General features: G+C 39.7%; 1 protein-coding gene across 1 annotated transcript; it reads right to left on the bottom strand.

Moving 5' to 3' along the window:
- Positions 1 to 16,235: 16,235 nt before the first annotated feature.
- On the bottom strand, positions 16,236 to 17,435 carry LOC135594661 (NAC domain-containing protein 55-like). The gene has a single exon (XM_065085085.1). It carries the CDS (start codon positions 17,433 to 17,435, stop codon positions 16,236 to 16,238), a length of 1,200 nt encoding a protein of 399 aa, XP_064941157.1.
- Between the last annotated feature and the right edge of the window lie 2,268 nt (positions 17,436 to 19,703).

Here is a 19,703-nt window from a genome sequence, read left to right as displayed (position 1 = left end):
AGTGAGCTTGGAGAATTGGGATGGATCTCCGGTTATATGCCTTGAGCATCCACTATCAAGATACCATCTCTTGCTCCTAGCATGTGATGGTGTATGTTTCTACAAGAAGGAATTATTTTTAGGTACCCATTTACTTTTGGGTGCCTCAAAAACTAACCTAACTTGTTTATCATGTTGCATAGACTTGATCATGGTTCCTTTAGGAACCCAAATCAATTTGTTCGGACTAATTTTCTTGAATGGACATTGGTAAGTTATATGTCCATATTTGTAACAAAAGTTGCAATTGCTTTGGTATTGAACATGTAAGATAGAACCTTTAATGAAGGTGGTTGGATTTTGGTGAGTACTTCTCACAAATCCGATTCCACTCCTTTTAGGAACGTGACCCTTATTTGTAAGGATCATGTTTAAGGACTTGCTACCGACCTCGAATTTCTTCAAGGTGTCCTTAAGTACCAAGTTATCATTTTGGAGAGTTTCTATATAATGGCATTTAGCACATGGAGCTAGACTATCATGATATTCAGTTTTTAATTTATCAAAATCACAAGTAAGACTATCATGCTCCTTTTTTAACAATTTATATTTTCTACTAATTGTCTTACATTCATCAAATAACTCATGGAAGGCATTTAATAATTCATTATAAGGTAAATCTGCATTAATTAAATCCGTTACCTCTTCTTCGAAGGCCATTAGGGCGTAATGAGCAACTTGCTCGGTGTTGGACTCCTCTTCTTCGGACGTGCTTGAATCATCCGATGTTGCCTTGAGCGCCTTCTTCTTTGATGCTTTCTTTTTGGCTTGTGGACAATCGTTCTTGTAGTGTCCCGGTTTCTTGCACTCATAGCAAATTACTTGGTCCTTCTTGTGTTCGAATTTATTTTTTATATTATTTTTAAATTTATTTTTTCTTAAATATTTTTTAAATTTTTGAGTCAAAAGTGCAATGTCATTGTCATTGTCCTCATCACTTGATGTTCCTTTCAAGTGGTCTTCTTGTGATGTGAGTGCCATATCCTTCCTGTTCTTTGGAAGGGGGTTCTCGAGCTCGTCATGAGCTTGACATGTCATTTCGTAGGTCATTAAAGACCCAATGAGTTCTTCAAGAGGGAATGTTTTAAGGTCTTTGGCCTCTTGAATGGCCGTAACTTTTGGATCCTAACTTTTTGGGAGAGATCTTAAGATTTTAGTTACTAGTTCAAAGTTAGTAAAACCTTTACCAAGAGCTTTGAGTCCATTGATGACATCCGTGAACCGGGTGTACATGTCTCCGATGGACTCACTTGGTTTCATTCGAAAAAGTTCGTAAGAATGCACAAGGATGTTGATTTTAGACTTTTTCACTCGGCTAGTGCCTTCATGAGTGACTTCAAGAGTTCTCCAAATATCAAAAGCCGAATCACAAATTGAAACGCGATTAAATTCATTTTTATCTAGTGCACAAAACAAGGCATTCATAGCCTTTGCATTTAAAGTAAAAACCTTTTTTTCCTATTCATTCCATTCGCTCATCGGAAGAGAAGAATTTTGAAATCCATTCTCGACAATAGACCAAAGCTCAAAGTCTATAGAAATGAGTAAGATCCTCATGCGAGTCTTCCAATATGTGTAATCCGACCCATTAAACATAGGTGGTCGTGCAATAGAATGGCCCTCTTGCATGCCGGAGTAAGTCAACTCTCTTGGGTATTAAACCAAATATGAGAGATAACCTTGCTCTGATACCAATTGTTAGGATCGGAGCGGCACTAAGAGGGGGGGGGTGAATTAGTGCAGCGGATTAAAACGTTGGTTTCGACAAATCTTTCGTACGATAAGAACGGAACTTGAAAAGCTTAACTTGAAAGCATATTCTTAAAGTTGCGCAGCAAAGGTAATAAGAAACTAAAGCATGTAAGAAGGTTTGCAGTAATGTAAATAGCAATAACGAAATGCAAACCAGAGATCACGCCGATTTTAGAGTGGTTCGGTCAAATGACCTACATCCACTTACGAGGCCCATCTTTGATGAGGCTCCCACCTTTCACTAGCAAATCTCTTGAAATGGAAGGGCAAATACCCCTCTTACAACCTTTTACAAGCAGTTCAACCTCTTACAAATTTTCAGCAAGAAGGAAGGAGGAGAACTCTCTAGCAAATTGAAAACAAGAAAGGCAAAGACTCTTCTAAGACTTTTCTCTCAATCACTTGCTGCTCAAAGAGTTGTATTCTCGGTTGAGACTTGAGGGGTATTTATAGGCCTCAAGAGGATTCAAATTTGGGCTCCAAAAATTCGAATTCTCTTATGTTCCCGATGCTGGCGGTGCCACCGCCCAGCGCTCGGGTGCTGGATGGTGCAACCGCCCAGCCCAGGAGGTGTCACCGCCCAGCTCTCGGGTACTGGGCGGTAGCTAGGCGGTGCTACCGCCCAGCCAGGCGGTGCCACCGCCTGGCACTCCGATTTCACTGGTTTGGCTTAATTTTAGCCCAAACCAAATCTGACTTTGGGCCCAGTTGGTCACTAACCAGGATATAGGATTATCTCTTAATCCTAATCCTAATTACAAGTGAACTACATAATAAAAACACATCCTAAGCAAGCTTTCAACCGCGAACGTCGAGTCTTGTTTCGGCGAGCTTTCCGACGAACTTCTTCTGATGGACTCCCAGTAAGCTCCCGAACTTGTGATGACTTTAACGAGTAGCCGAGCCTTCTCGGTGATCTCCGTGAACCTCCGATGATCTCTTCGGCGAACTTCTGAAAATTCCGACAGGTTCCCGATTTCTTCTCGATTGGTTCCGGCAACATCTCCGACGATTCTTCGGACTCTTAAACGTCCATCGAACTTGACTCTGATATACTTGCTTTATGTTTTCTGGTTATCGTAGTTAATCCTGCACACTTAGCTCAATAATATAGATTAGATCAATTAACCCATCAATTGATTTTATCATCAAAATCCGAGATTCAACACCGTGAACTTCCAACGAACCTTCTGGCGAGCTTCCGAAAAACCCTTCGGTAAGCTCGCTACTCATTCTCGGCTAGTTCCGACAGCATTCCCGACGAACCTTCGGACTTCTTTCGAACTCTCAAACTCGCAACAATCCTTTGCACTTGACTCTGACACTTTGTTTCACTTTATGTCTTCATTGTTATCGTAGTTAATCCTGCACACACAAGCCAAAACTCTACTCTGATCTAGACAATTATTACAACGCGAATTGACATTCTGTTGCCCGGCACGTCATTGATTGGCACTTCATCCGATTCTTCAGTGCATCGTCCTCTCTTGTGGCTTGTTACCCAATTGGCGGTTGACCTCCGCAACCCTGATATCCTTGGCGCAATTCCGCTCTTGGCCCGATGCGCGACGTCCGAAGCCTTCTGCCATCCAATATCCTAACGTGATCTCCTCCGGCGCAACGTCAATTCCTCCTGCGTTAACTATCTAATCCTGATCGAGTAAACCTGCATCACTCAAAATACAGTTAAACATCTAAACACAATCAATTAGTTTCATCATCAAAATCTGAGATTCAATAGTAAGTCATTTTGTAGGTCATTAGTGACCTAATAAGTTCTTCAGGAGGAAAATTATTTAAATCTTTGGCCTCTTAAATGATCGTTACTTTAGGGTCCTAACTCTTTGGAAGGGATCTCAAGATTTTATTAACAAGTTCAAAGTTTAAAAAATATTTGCCAAGAGCTTTTAAACTATTGACGACATCTATAAAACGAGTGTACATGTCGACAATAGTTTCACTTGACTTCATCCGAAACAATTCATAAGTATAAACTAAAAGATTTATTTTTGACTCCTTTACTCTACTAGTGCCTTCATGAGTGATTTCGAGTGTGTGTCAAATATCAAAGTCATTTCACAAATAGATACTCGATTGACCTCGTTTTTATCTAAAGTACAAAACAAGGTATTCATAGTCTTAGCGTTTAAAGCGAAAGTCTTCTTCTCCAACTCATTCTAATCATTAATTGGAAGAGAAGACTTTTGAAAGCCATTTTCCACAAGGTTCCATAACTCAAAATCCATTGAAATTAGAAAGATCCTCATTCTAGTCTTTCAATATGTGTAATCCGTCCCATTGAGCATGTGAGGATGTGTAATTAAATGTCCCTTTTGATTACCGGTAAATGCCATCTCTCTGGGTTTCAAACCAAATGAGAGTGATCGAGCTCTATACCAATTGTTCAGATCAAGAGAAGCACTAAGAGGGGGGGTGAATTAGTGCAGTCGAGAAAATCATCGGTTTGTAAAATATTTTGTTCGTCGAAAATCGATTTTGGAAAGTGCTTGACTTTAGAATGAAAGAACTAGTAGTTATCTAAGAAAGTAATGATAGTAATAAAAAGCAGAATGAAAATGAGTACATCGAAATTTATAGTGGTTCGGTCGTTGTGACCTACATCCACTTCTAATTCCTCCTTCGTCGAGGTCACCGGCGTCCACTAATGGTCTTCCTTCAATAGGCGAAGACTAACCATCTCTTTATAGCACTTTCTCCTTTTTATGGGTTTAGGAGATAACCCTTACAATCTTCACACCTCTCTTGAATGATCTCAACACTTAGAAAGGTAGCGAGAGGACTCTTGCACTTTTACAATACTTTTAACACCATAAGAACTCAAGATTTTGTTCACACTTTCGTGCCCTTTGATGTAAAAAAGGGTGGAGTATTTATAGGCCCCAATGGCTTCATAATTAGAGTCAAAATGTGTCATATCCCTAGATTTCGGGGTATTGGCGGTACCGCTGCCATTATTGGGCAGTACTATCTGCTACAGACTGACATTGGGTGGTACCACCGCCTAGTCTGGGCAGTACGACCGCTTGACAAAGCTTGAACACCGAGCTCTAGTAGTACCACCACCTGACAAGGGCGGTACCATCGCTTGTCAACATTTACTATTGGTAGTGCCACCGCCCAGTTTGGGCGGTACCACCACCTAGACTACTTGGGATACTATCACTAAGCGGTGCCATCGCCGGCCTTGGTGGTACCACCACTAGCCATGACTTCAAGTGCTGAATAGGCTGTTCAACCGGCCCAATTCAGCCTTGTTAAGGGCCTAGTTGGCCCCTAACTGAGTTATTGGGATTACCTAATCCTAACTCAACTTAAGGTCTAACTATGATATTTAAGACAGTTAAACAAGCAGACTTTGTCTGGTATGTTGATTGTTCTTCCGGCAAGCTTCCGACAATCTTCCAGCGAACTTCCGACAATCTTTCGATAATGTTCCAGTGGACTCCCGACAAGCTCCTGGACATTACGATGATCTTCTTAGCGAGTTCTGATGAGCTTCTTTAGCAAGCTCCTAGACTTCTCGGTCAATTCCGACAGAACCTCTGATGAACGTCCGGACTTCCGACGAACTCTCGAACTCCCAACGAAGTCTCAATCTTAACTCTAGCCCAACATCTGCTTCATGTCTTACCGCTAACGTATTTAATCCTGCACACTTATCTCAATATATAGATTAGATCAAATAATTTATCAATTAATTTCATCATCAAAATATGAGATTTAATACTTCCATGTGATGACTTGAATATTTACACCTTTGTGTTATTCTCCTATTTTTGCCTATGACAAAAGGGGAGAAAGAATTACTGGTGTGCACATCTCAAGAAAAGCATATTGCTAAAAAAGGTAAAACTTGCAAGCTTGCACATCAAGAGAGATAGTTTTGCTAGCTTGGATAAATTGGTGTAAAACTTACTTGACATGCTTTCAAACACTTGCATTGTTGAATGATTCTCCTTTTTGCCTATGACAAAGGGAGAGAAATGATGAATGTTTGGTATCATGATCTAAATGTTGATTTAATGCATGAAAAGATAAATGCTTAAAAATTTTAATGTCTTAGCATCATGAATATTATGCCCAAAATAATGTATCATGAATGCTTGAGTATCATGTATGATATGCCCATAGTGATGATTGATTTATTTTTGGTATCATACATGAAGTAATGCTAATATGCAAAGTTTTAAAATTATGCATGTTTTAATTTGAAACTATAATGATGCACAAACATATTGAATTAAGAATGATACTTTATCTTTGTCATGATTTGAAAATTGATGTAAAGAGAAAAGAATTACAATATTGTATTCGTCCCTTCTATTTGACAATGACAAAGGGGGAGTAAAATTTGTTAGCTTATATGATGTAAAACTTGCTAAATTTGCTAGCTTATAAATTACAAGGAAAAAACTTGTTATGAAGCAAAATTGCAAGCTTGCACTTCTCAAAAGAGAAGAAAGAACTTGCTATCTTGAATATCACTAAGAATTACTAGCTTGCAATCTCAAAAGAAGCTAAAGTATTATCTCAAGAAGTATAATTTTCTAACTTGCAAAGGAAACAAAAATTACACTTCTCAAAAGAGAAGAAAGAAAATTACTAGCTTGCATGATGATAAAACTAGATATTATGTTTATATGTAATACAAAAACTGGATATTATCTTTATAATGCAATGATTTGAAATTATATCTCTAATAGTTGCACTTCTCCTTTTTGTTGATAACAAAGGGCAAGAAGTCATGATGACAATCATGCATGGAATGATGTACTTGGATATTTCGATTATGGGTGATTTTTTGTTGCATGCAATATTATGATTGGTTCTTTCAATATTCATAAAGCATATAATGATAAAATATTTATGATTAAATTTACTTTAACTTAAATTCAATTTGAATTTAAGGTTCTATCAATATGGCATATTGATAGGGGGAGTTAAGGTTGACTACGTCATCAATTGGTTATCATCATCAAAAAGGGGAGATTGTTGAATCTGAGATTTTGATGATAAAATCAATTGATGTGTTTATCATCTAATATATGTTTTAAGTGACGTAAGATTAGCTTCGATTAGAAAAGGCAAATCGATTAAAGCAAGAGGAATCAAATGTTGGGCTGAAGCAAACATGTCAAAAGATTGGACGTCGGGTCGGAGGATCGATCAATGTGTCGGTAGAAGGCTTTAGTCCATGAATTCGAGCATCGACCAAGAAGATTGGATATAGCACTAAGGAGATTAGATGTTGCGAGAAGACAACATGCCGATTGGGCAATGCACCGAAGGAGAGGACGATCTGCCGAAGGATCGGACGAAGAGTCGAAAGAACCAATGACATGTCAAACAATACAAGATTCACTTGTAATCAATTATATATATATCGAGTTAGTTTAGAGTCTAATTAAGTCGGTTTAGAATATAATTATACCAACTCAATTAGGGGCCAACTCGGCCCAAGTTTGGGTAAGTGAAAGGCCCAAACAGTAAGGGTTTCAAACGAAACATTATTTTTATCGTACGAAAGATTTTCTAAAACCAAAATTTTAATCTGCTGCACTAATTCACCCCCCCCCCCTCTTAGTGCCGTTCCGATCCTAACAATTGGTATCAGAGCCATGTTTTTCTACCTTGGTTTAACACCCAAATAGAAATGGCTCTTTACGGCTTTCAAGAGAGTCACTCTCTCATTTGTCCTCCCTTTTTTCAATGGGACGGACTACACTTATTGGAAAACTCGAATGAGAGTTTTCTTACTTTCTTTGGATTTGAATTTATGGCATATAGTCGAAAATGGATTTGAAATGTCTTCTCTTCCAATGAACCATTGGAATGATTTGGAGAAGAAGATGTTTTCTTTAAACGCAAAGGCTATGAATGCCTTATTTTGCGCTTTGGACAAAAATGAGTTCAATCGGATTTCTACATGCGAAACGGCTTTTGATATTTGGTGAACACTTGAAATCACGCACGAGGGAACTAGTAGAGTCAAAGACTCGAAAGTGAACATTTTAATGCATGATTTCGAGCTTTTTCAAATGAAGCCGAGCAAAACCATTGTTGACATGTACACCCGTTTTACGGATGTCGTCAATGGTTTACAAGCTCTTGGCAAATATTTCTCGAATTTTGAACTTGTTAGTAAAGTTTTACGATCACTTTCTAAAGCTTGGGAATCAAAAGTAACGGCAATACAAGAAACAAAAGATTTAAATATTTTTCCACTTGAAGAACGTATCGGCTCATTGATGACATATGAAATGGTGCGCAATACACATGATGAACACAATGAACACTTGAACCACCTTCCAAAGAACAGGAAGGATTTGGAACTCCGGACAAATAAATACCACTTGAGCAATGACTTAAGTGATGAGGACAATGATGAACTTGAACTTCGAACACTAACTCTTTATAAGTTCATTAAACAAAAATCTAAAATAAACAATGAACTTGAACGGAGGAAGAGGCCAAAGAAAAGGAAGGCACCCAAGGATGAATCAAGAACTTCCAAAGGTGAAACGACGAGGGCTTTGACGAGCTTCAACTACAAGGTAAGTAACTCAACTCTCTTGAATTATTTTGAAATTACTTAAAGTTTTTAATGAAGTTCTTAATTTAGATAGTAGGAATAGGAAATAAAAAAAAAATTGTTTTTCAAAAATTATATCATGTTTTTCTTTTTAGCATCTTTGAAAAAATAAAAAATTTGATCATGAAAAGTATATTGCTAAGGTTTCATGCATGTTATGTTTTGAAATGTTGAATGATGTATGCAACATTATGGATGATAGTTATATATAATGCTTAGGATTAATTCATGCATGTGTATTTTGATGATTTTATGTCATGCATGAGTTTTTGAAGTGAATATTGATTTGATACTCTCATTTTGGATTAACATGTTTTTGGTTTAATCATTTTTATGATGAATTAAGATGACATTCTCATGACATATTAAGATAACAAAGTGTATGTACATCTATGAATGAATTTCTTGATAGTTTTTTGATGATAGATGTGATATCATGATGTTTTATTTTTTATGTATGACGAAACTTATGTTTTGATTTTAAATGATGACACATGTTTTCACAAAAAGACTTGAACACCCTCACATGAAATTAATTATATGAAATGGAAATGAATTTTATATCCTATTGAGATTAATGAATTTAGTTTACCAATCTTGTGAATCTCACGAAAATAAACATGATGAATATTTTAAAAATAAATGAGCGTATCATGTATTTGGTCTTAATGATTTCTCTTAAACATATTTTTTTGAAATCATACTTGATGATGAATATCAAGATATTAAAAGGATGTTATCATGGAATCATACTTGATGATTTGTTCTATGAAATTTACCTTTCCGTCTTAAATGTTGACACTTGTTTTATTAAAGGTAAAGGAATGCTTATAAGAAGCAAATCACATGAATAGAAATTTATAAAAACGAAATACGATCCTCTATCTTATCGATTTTTTAATAAATCTATGCTTGTCATATATGAATTTATTGAATGTGATTTTGAGGATGATTTCGGATTTCACAAATGCTTGATTCATACTTATGACATGAGACACATTTTAAATATGAATCATGTTCAATGCTTCAATCATATTATATCTCCCTTAATTCATTTTGTTCTCCTAGATTTATTTACGAAAGAGGAGAATCTTTCAAAAATAAAATGATACAAATGAATCACTTATCGATATGTCTTTTTGAAATATCTTTTTAATGTGATGTTGATAATTTGAGATGCCTATTGGAATTCATGACATAAGATAATTGAATCCTTGACTTACTCTAGCTTGAAAATAGATGTTTAAAATCTTGCTTGATTAGCTGTTTTATAAGATTTTGCCTTTATGTCTTGAACTTTCATGCTTATCTTGATTTGGCATATAATGACTAAGGCATGCTTAGATGAAAAAGAATCACTTCAAAAATACTTTTTCCATCGGATCGAGATTAATGATTTCATGATATTTTGTGAATCTCGAAATTGATTTTGATGACTTGATTATGAGTTTCATGTTACCGATTTGATTTGAATAAGTTTTATTTAAATCATAATCTTGATCTTGTAAAATTAGAATCACAAATAATATCTTTTGGTATTCATGAATTGATACTCACAATATGAAAGTATTGGTATTCATGACTTGAATTTAATTGAAACATTGCATGCTTAAATTAATCATTCTCCTATGTTTCAAAAATTCTTTAAAAGCCTTATGAGATGATTGAAAATTAATTTGCTTTATGATGAATCATGAATCATGACTTGATCTATGATATTGATATATTTTAATCATGATCCTTGGTTGTATAATTCTTTTGCTCTATTAAAAGGATTTATTGAATGAATCATGTCCTTCTTGAATTTGTAAGTTGGCTTGTATAATGATTAAAATATTTTGGCCATCGATTTCTCCCTTCTTTTCGGTAATGACAAAGGGGGAGAAATATATGAATTGATACTATGAGTGCCATATTTGAATGATAAATATATGAATTAATAAGTGCCATATTTAAATTTGAATTATGTTAAGATATCAAAAGAAGCTTGCATCGAAATATATGGTAAATTGATAATTGAAATGCTATGATTGCCATATGCCATGTTTGCATCATATTAAGATATCAAGAACTAGCATTGTAATTTTACTTGATGATATCTTGTCATATGATGAAATGCTACGAATTGTTGCTAAAATGATGCATGCAACACTTATGCTTTTTATGTGATGTATTACATATGATGTGAATCATGATTAATATTGCCTTAATTTGAATTCAAGGTTTATCTTAATTATGAAATTTTTAAATAAGAATGATTACTCACCTTTGTCATAATTTAGAAATTGACATAAAGGGTCTTCCCTTCTTTAAAAAGGGTCTTCCCTTCTTTTTGACAATGACTAAGGGGGAGATAGCTAGCTTGCACAATTCAAGAAGAAAGCAAAAATTGCACTTCTCAAAAGAGAAGAAATTGCTATCTTGAACATCACCGAGAATTGCTAGCTTGAAACATCAAGAAAATGCAAAAATGTGCTATCGTGCCTATCTCAAGAAAAGCAAATATGCCAACTTGCATATATTTGAATTTGCTAGCTTATAAAACTTGCATATTTCAAGAAGCAAGAGTTGCTTTCTTGAACATCTCTAAATTGCTAGCCTGCAAGTTCTAAAATGTTGTAAAATTGCTAGATTGTATGATGATAAAAATTTAATATTATGTTTTTCATGCAATAAGTTGAACTTATATTACAAACACAAAGAATAGTTGTACTTCTCCTTTTTGTTGATGACAAAGGGGGAGAAGTATGTTGATGACATGATATGCATAAGTTTATGCATATGTTCATGATGATGTGTTGCAAGTATTCATGATGAATATTGCAATGACTTGAATTTTATTTGAATTCAAGGTTCTATAAATGGCATATTGATAGGGGGAGTTTGGTTAAACTCCGGGGAGTTAAGGTTAACTTCGTTAGTCATCAATTAGTTGTCATCATCAAAAAGGGGGAGATTGTTGAATCTCGGATTTTGATGATGAAACTAATTGATTGTGTTTAGATACTTAACTGCATTTTGAGTGATGCAGGTCTACTCGATCAGGATTAGACAATTAACGCAGGAGGAATTGACGTTGCGCCGGAGGAGATCACGTTAGGATATTGGATGGCAGAAGGCTTCGGACGTCGGGCATCGGGCCAAGAGCGGAATTGCACCAAGGATATCGGCGTTGCGGAGGTCAACCGCCGATTGGGCAACAAGCCGCAAGAGAGGGCGATGCGCCGAAGAATCGGACGAAGTGCCAACCAATGACGTGCCGGGCAACAGAATGTCAATTCGCTTTATAATAATTGTCTAGATCGGAGTAGAGTTTTTGCTTGTGTGTGCAGGATTAACTACGATAACGACGAAGACATAAAGCAAAACAAAGTGTCGGAGTCAAGCACGAAGGATTCATTGGGAGTTCGAGAGTTCGACGGAAGTCCGAAGGTTCGTCGGGAATTCTGCTGGAACTAGCCAAGAATGAGTAGGGAGCTTGCCGAAGGGTTTTTCGGAAGCTCGCCGGAAGGTTCGTTGGAAGTTCGCGGAGCTCACCAAGAAAGATCGGAGCTTACCGAAGAAGCTCGTTGGAACTCGCCAAGATCAAATCGTGAAGTCTAGGAGCTTGCCGGGAGTCCGCAGAATGGTTTCCGAGAGTTTATCGGAAGACCGTCGGAAGTTCGCCAAAAGCTTGCCGGAAGAAGTCTTGACTTACGGACTTTGTAATAGCTTAGAAAATATCTTTAAATTCGTAGTTAGCATGTTAATTAGGGTTAGGATTAGGTGTTAATCCTATAACCCAAGTAGGGGCCAATTGGGCCCGAGTTCGGACTGGTTTGGGCCAAGTTTGGAGCCCAACCAGTGAGCTGAATTGGCCTAGGCGGTGGCACCGCCTAGGCTGGGCGATGGCACCGCCCAGCACCCGAGAGCTGGGCGGTGACACCTCTTGGGCTGGGCAGTTGCACCGTCCAACACCCGAGCGCTGGGTGGTGGCACCGCCAGCATCGGGAACATAAGAGAATTCAAATTTTTGGAGCCCAAATTTGAATCCTCTTGAGGCCTATAAATACCCCTCAAGTCTCAGCAGAGAAGACAACTTTTTGAGCAGCAAGTGTTTGAGAGAAAGGTCTTAAAAAAGTCCTAACTAATCTTGTTTTTATTTTGCTAGTGTTCACCTCCTTCTTTCTTGCTGAAAATTTGTAAGAGAGTGAACCGCTTGTAAAGAGTTGTAAGAGGGGTATTTACCCTTCCCTTTCAAGAGATTTGCTAGTGGAAGGTGGGAGCCTCATCGAAGAGGGGCCTCGCAAGTGGATGTAGGTCATTTGACCGAACCACTTTAAAATCGGCGTAATCTCCGGTTTGCGTTTATGTTTATGCATTTATCTTTCTGCAAACTTTACTTTGCTAAGTTCACTGCCCTCATCTTATTACGTATGCTTTCAACGCAATTGAAACGGTTTCAAACGAAACATTATTTTTATCGTACGAAAGATTTTCTAAAACCGAAATTTTAATCCGCTGCACTAATTCACCCCCCCCCCCTCTTAGTGCCGCTCCGATCCTAACAGTAGGTAGACGATTAATAAGGTAGACGACAGTTTGAAAGGCTACAGGCCAAAATGTTGATGGCATGGAGGCTTGATATAGAAGCGTGAGACCAGTTTCTACAATATGTCGATGTTTGCGTTCAGCAAAACCAACTAGTTGAGGAGTGTGTGGGGGTGACTTAAGGTGTTGGATATCACATGATATTCACCCCCACCATCAGAGTAGACTATTTTAATTGTAGACTGAAAGAAGTTTTCGACCAAATTTTTAAAGTTGGTAAAAATTGTTAAAACTTCTGACTTATGACGGAGAGGATAAATCCATGTGTACTTAGTAAAATAGTCTACAAAAATAACATAAAATCTAAACTTTTCAAAGAAAGTGACAGGAGGAGGACCCCAAAAATCAGTATAAATAATTTAAAATGGTATAGAACATGATATGGAAGAAGAACTAAAAGGGAGTCTATGACTTTTATTACTGAAACAAGCATCATAATAAAAGCTATTATTTATAGGAGTAGAAAAAGAATAACGAGAAAGTAATTTATTTTGGATAGAGAGAGAGGGATGACCGAGACGACGATGCCACACATCGATTGGAGCTACCACTGAGGAGTAAACAGTGGGCTGTTTGAGTTGTAGAATGGACGACCATTCATAAACATTGTCTTTACTCTGACCTTGGACCAAGGATACCCCCGTGTTCAAATCCTTGACAAGAAAAGAGTTAGGAAAGAATTCAATAGAGGTATTATTTTATTTGTAAAATTAAGAAATAGAAATAAAATTACGTTTAATGTGAGGTGCACACAAAACATCATCGAGTGTAAAAGTTATGGTAGGTGAATTAAGCATTGTGGAACCAATATGAGTAATAGGAAGTCCTTTACCGTCACTGCTGATGATGTCGTCATGTCCACTATAGTTGTTGTGGATCGACAAGTTCTGTAGATCAGAGGTAATGTGATGGGATGCACCAGAGTCCACGATCCAATTATGATCAGTAGTGTTTGGAGTAGTTGCGATATTTGCTTGAGGCCAATGTGATTGTGCAGGAAGTCGGGGTCGAGATCGACAGACCTTTGCAGAGTGACCGTCTTTATCACATAATTGGCAAACAACTCTTCGTTGATTTGTGTGTTGAGGGCCCCAGGACTGCTGATGATTGAAGTAGCCACCTTGGTTGTCGTGATTGAAATGTTGATAATGTGGAGGAGGGGTTTGGTTGGAGCTCAAAGGTTCAGAAGGCATCTTGGTCGAACCTTTGTTGATAGTCTTGTTATACTGATAGCCCCTCCTCGTGGATTTTTGATTGACTTGAGCCGTGATGGATGGTCCTAACAATTTGTCCTCACGCTTGAGATATATCTCAAAATCAGTCAGCTTGTCGTAGAGTTCTTCAAACGACATTGGTGAATCACGTGCCCATATTACTACTGCTAGTTCCTTGTACTCGTCTCTTAGGCCATTGAGGATATGGATAGTAACTTCTTCATCACTGAGGGAATAACCTATCAAGGACAAGTTATCGATAATAATCTTTATGTTGTGCAGATAATCAGTAACAGTACTTCCCTCTTGTTTTGTTTTCATAAGTCCGGACAGGAGACTAAGCATGTGAGTTCGTGAACGATTTGCCAAGGTGGTTTGTAACTTGCACCAGGTTACGACAGCAGTGTCACACAAAGATATGAGTGGGGCGAGGGATCCAACGACTGAAGCTTGAATTGCTTGAAGAATGAGATGATCTTGGCGTAACCATAGTTTGTGGTCCGGATTTGATACTAGACTGGATGCTCCTAAGATGTTGATCATCACTGGTGGATAAGGAAGAGAGCCATCGACATAGCCTAGAAGGTCATAGCTAAATAGAAGATTAGAAAATTGAGCACGCTAGAATGCGTAGTTGCTACCTTTGGATAATTTGAAAGGGATGAGGGTTGCTGCATTTATGGAGATAAGATTTGTATATGGAAAAGTACTATGATTCCCTGTTGGAATAGTAAGTAGAGTAACAGAGGTAGATGATAAAGACATATGGAAGATATGGGGATCAAAAGAAAAATAAAAAGGAAGAAGTGTTGGTACTTCTGCAGTTAGAAGGCAGGAAGAATCAACAAGTTCTGCAGTAAAGAGGAAGAATAATAAAAAGTAATAAGTGTTGGTACTTTTCTACAGTAAGGAGGGAGGAAAATCAAAAAATTCTACAGTAAGGAGGAACCAAGAGTGTGTGCTCCCTGCGATGCAAAGTCACCAAATGCGTTGATTGGGCCCAACAAATTCTTGACGTTGCACTGTAGACTTGGAACTTGGTGCGGTCGCCGTGGTCGAGACTGGAAGCAGGGAAGCTGCCGTCGAACAACCGACTATGGGCGACGAGTGCAGGGGCAGATCCACCTAGGATCTGAAAAGGGGGGACTGCAGCATACGAGGAGAAATTTAGCAGCGGTGTGATGTCGAACAGCAAGAATTTTTCTCGACGTCGACTCGAAAGGGGTGCTGCAATAGCAGCGATGGCTCCTCACAATTTCTTCTCTGATACCATGAAGAATTGAGAGAATAAAGAAAAACACATTTCAATTAATATCATATAAAGTCTATTTATACATGGTGAAAGATAAGATTTCTTTAACTGAACAGAGAGATTACCTTATGATTGAAAGAATCCTAAAGGATTCAGATAATGAGGTAATTCTTAGGTGCACAAAGAGTTACTCGCACACGAGGTGTGTTCTCCTGCATGCGTAGCTTTATTCTAGCCATCCATTTTTTTCTGAGGCCTGAGTCCTACTTGAATTAGAATCTAATCAAGTGGTGCGCTGATATGAAGCTAACATCGATAAGTCGCCCTTTGCTTCTATGGTTGGGATTGGTGCTTTAGCAGTTGACATTTGACTTAGTTTAGTGAGCCATATCTTGCGTTAATGGCTGATATTGGTTTTGATCTAGACTCAGCAAAAGCGTCTTTGATCAGTTAGAGAACTTGATCTAAGCATAGGAATGGGTGTGTATGACACACTCGTGTGGGTTCTGATTTAATAGTATATTGGGTATGCAACCATCATATTTTATGAATATTTAGAATCTTTAATAATTGCTACATAATACGAAATGCCGATAGAATTATTGTTTCTGTGAACTGTATGACCAAATATTATTTCAGATGTTTGTGAACATCGTACGGTGTGGAATTATTTTATATCACGCGAAACACACGCGTAAAAGAAGAAGACAACGCTAACTCCTGCAGGAAGCAATACCATCTCTCTCTCTCTCGTGATGCATATGGTTTGTGTGCCTCAAGTGCCTGAGTCGTCGTTGAAGACGGTTGGCTCCGGTGACCCTTGCTTATTGCTGCTCCTAGTCAGAACTGGTTGCCCATTGTTGTAGCTTGTTTCAGATGGATTGGCAAAGTGCACTTGACTCCACTCTGCAATACGGCGGCTTCGAAAGCAGTGTCTGCTGTCTTCAACCCAAGAAAATTGTGATTGTCCGCTCTGTTGCAGAGTCCATCCACTGTTGCTGCTGCCCGTCAGATTCTTCCTGGGTGAATCCTCGTGATACGGCGTGCTGTTCCCCTCCACCAAGGGATTCTGGGCCAGCCAGCCTTGCGCAGAAGACAACGGACGGCGGCGGTCATAGCAAGCTGCCGTTGCAGTTTGCATGACCGGCCCTGACACATTAGGTTTGCTGGTGTTATTATCCACAATCGATTCTAGCAGGTCATCAAATTCGTATCTTGCGTAGGGTGGCACGGCGGCGCTCAAGGGCAGCAGTGATTGCTGCACAAGCGTGGGGTAATGTTCGTATCCTGCTTGCTGCCCCAGCGGCGTCGCAGCGAGAGATGCAGCTGCGAAACCGCCAGCCTCCTCCGCCTTGATCATGGTGTCACTGCTGGGATTAACACCATGCGTTGTGCCGGCATAGGCTTCCTCGCTCTGCCACCCCGAGCTCAGTTCGTATTGATTGGTAGGCTGCCGCCCGATGCTGAAGATGCCCCTTCCCGACGGCTTGAAGTGGCACAAGATCACCTCCTTGTCCCCACGCGTATGGGCCAAATGGCCGGAAAGCCTGTACTCGTACATGACCCACTTGGTGCCCGTGGTCCTCTTCTTGTTGCTTTGGCGATCGATCACATCTACGAAGAACTTGAAACCCATACGAGCCCCGATGACGCGACCCTCCTCGTCGGTGACAATCTTCCGTTCGATGCTCGCTCTCCAGTGGCCGAACCCGCCGACGATGCGGCTCAGCCTGCCGTTGGAAGCGTTGGACCGCTTCATCCTGGTGAAGTAGTAGAACTCGCCCTTCTCCGCAGCGTACTCGAACTCGTAGCTCAGCCACCATGGCTCTCGAGCATAGACGTCTGCTTCGGGGATGAGGTCGAGAGGGACGGGAGCGTCATTGGCCTTCTTGTGAAGGTACTCCACAATCAATATGCGATCCGTTGGTGTGAACTTGTATCCTCCGGAAGGCTCTTCGTAGATTTCTTCCGCCATTAACATACCTTGTGCTTACTTCTCTCCAAGCCGGTGAAGGGAACTTAGAGGGCACAATAGTATATATAAGAACTCTTTACGTTGTCTGATTCGGAATAGGAAACCATGATATCCGATTTGGAGTCTGAGAAAGGGGTCGTTAATTTTGACTGTGTTTCCTAATTCGAATTAGGAAACACAGTCATGAAATCGGATATTGTGTCGACGGAGGCCGCGTCGCCGCAGGCGATGTTGGCCGAGGTGTTTGCTGGCAGGCGGCGCACGGCGCTGCAGTGCCAGGGTGCCGGTCGCCGGTGAGGATTCTGCGATGTTGGGCGGAGATGACGCCGTGGAAATAGCCGGTAGTCGGCCTCGTGAAATTTCTTCGGTGCGATTGGCCGAGTTGACCCAACCCAAATTTTGACCTTGAATTTGACGGCAATCTTGATCCTATTTTGTTTGACTGATTTAATTGATTGAACTGATTATTGGACTCAATTGGATGACACAATTCGTTAGGACCAATTCGGTATACCAATTCTGAGCTGCCCAATCAATTATAGCTCCATCGACCCAATTTAGTGTATTATATAGAATAAAAAAGTCTTTACAACTCTTACAAATTTTCAACAAGAAAGGAGGTGAACACTAGCAAAATGAAAATAAGATTAGCTAGGACTTTTTTAAGACCTTTCTCTCAAACACTTGCTGCTCAAAAAGTTGTCTTCTCAGTTGAGACTTGAGGGGTATTTATAGGCCTCAAGAGGATTCAAATTTGGGCTCCAAAAATTTGAATTCTCTTATGTTCCCGATGCTGGCGGTGCCACCGCCCAGCGCTCGGGTGCTGGACGGTGCAACCGCCCAGCCCAGGAGGTGTCACCGCCTAGCTCTCGGGTGTTGGGCGGTGCCACCGCCTAGGCCAATTCAGCTCACTGGTTGAGCTCCAAACTTGGCCCAAACCAGTCTGAACTAGGGCCCAATTGGCCCCTACTTGGGTTATAGGATTAACACCTAATCCTAACCCTAATTAACATGCTAACTACAAATTTAAAGACATTTTCTAAGTTATTACAAAGTCCGTAAATCAAGACTTCTTCCGGCAAGCTTTTGGCGAACTTCCGACGGTCTTCCGATAAACTCTCGGAAACCATTCTGCGGAGTCCCGGCAAGCTCCTAGACTTCACGATTTGATCTTGGCGAGTTCCAACGAGCTTCTTCGGTAAGCTCCGATCTTTCTCGGTGAGCTCCGCAAACTTCCAACGAACCTTCCGGCGAGCTTCCGAAAAATCCTTCGGCAAGCTCCCTACTCATTCTTGGCTAGTTCCGGCAGCATTCCCGACGAACCTTCGGACTTCCGTCGAACTCTCGAACTCCCAATGAATCCTTCGTGCTTGACTCCGACACTTTGTTTTGCTTTATGTCTTCGTCGTTATCGTAGTTAATCCTGCACACACAAGCAAAAACTCTACTCCGATCTAGACAATTATTATAAAGCGAATTGACATTCTGTTGCCCGGCACGTCATTGGTTGGCGCTTCGTCCGATTCTTCGGCGCATCGTCCTCTCTTACGGCTTGTTGCCCAATCGGCGGTTGACCTCCGCAACGCCGATATCCTTGGTGCAATTCCGCTCTTGGCCCAATGCCCGACGTCCGAAGCCTTCTACCATCCAATATCCTAACGTGATCTCCTCCGGCGCAACGTCAATTCCTCCTGCGTTAATTGTCTAATCCTGATCGAGTAGACCTGCATCACTCAAAATGCAGTTAAGTATCTAAACACAATCAATTAGTTTCATCGTCAAAATCCGAGATTCAACACCTACTCTAGTTCTCCAATACCAGTCTCCATTTGAAAAACTATTTTCTAAATCCCCAAACCTTCAAAAACTCCAAATATTTGATTGTTTATGTTATCCGTGGCTACGTCCCTATGCCCCACATAAGATAGTGCCAAGATCTAAACCTTGCATCTTAATAGGATATTCTCTTGAACATAATGTCTTTCGATGCTATGAACCAAAAAGTCAAAAAGTCTTTATTTCACGTCATGTTGTTTTTGTGGAGTCTGCCTTTCCATTTCAAAACCACGAGTCTTCTACCATACCGGCCACTCCAACAAATATACATCACTAGAGTATACTATCGATCCCCTCAAATGAAACTCTTCCCACACCATCCAGTCTCCCGGTTCAACAGCTTCCCACTCCCTCCATTCCTTCTCATCTTTCCTCTTCACAAGCCTCCCCTACTATTGACATAATATCCTCAGAATCACAACAACCTTCTTT

Source organism: Musa acuminata, chromosome BXJ1-2, assembly GCF_036884655.1.
Source record: "Musa acuminata AAA Group cultivar baxijiao chromosome BXJ1-2, Cavendish_Baxijiao_AAA, whole genome shotgun sequence".
NCBI classification, from domain to species: domain Eukaryota; kingdom Viridiplantae; phylum Streptophyta; class Magnoliopsida; order Zingiberales; family Musaceae; genus Musa; species Musa acuminata.
The sequence above is the reverse complement of the archived record's forward strand: the minus strand, read 5'-3'. Positions and strand labels throughout refer to the sequence as shown.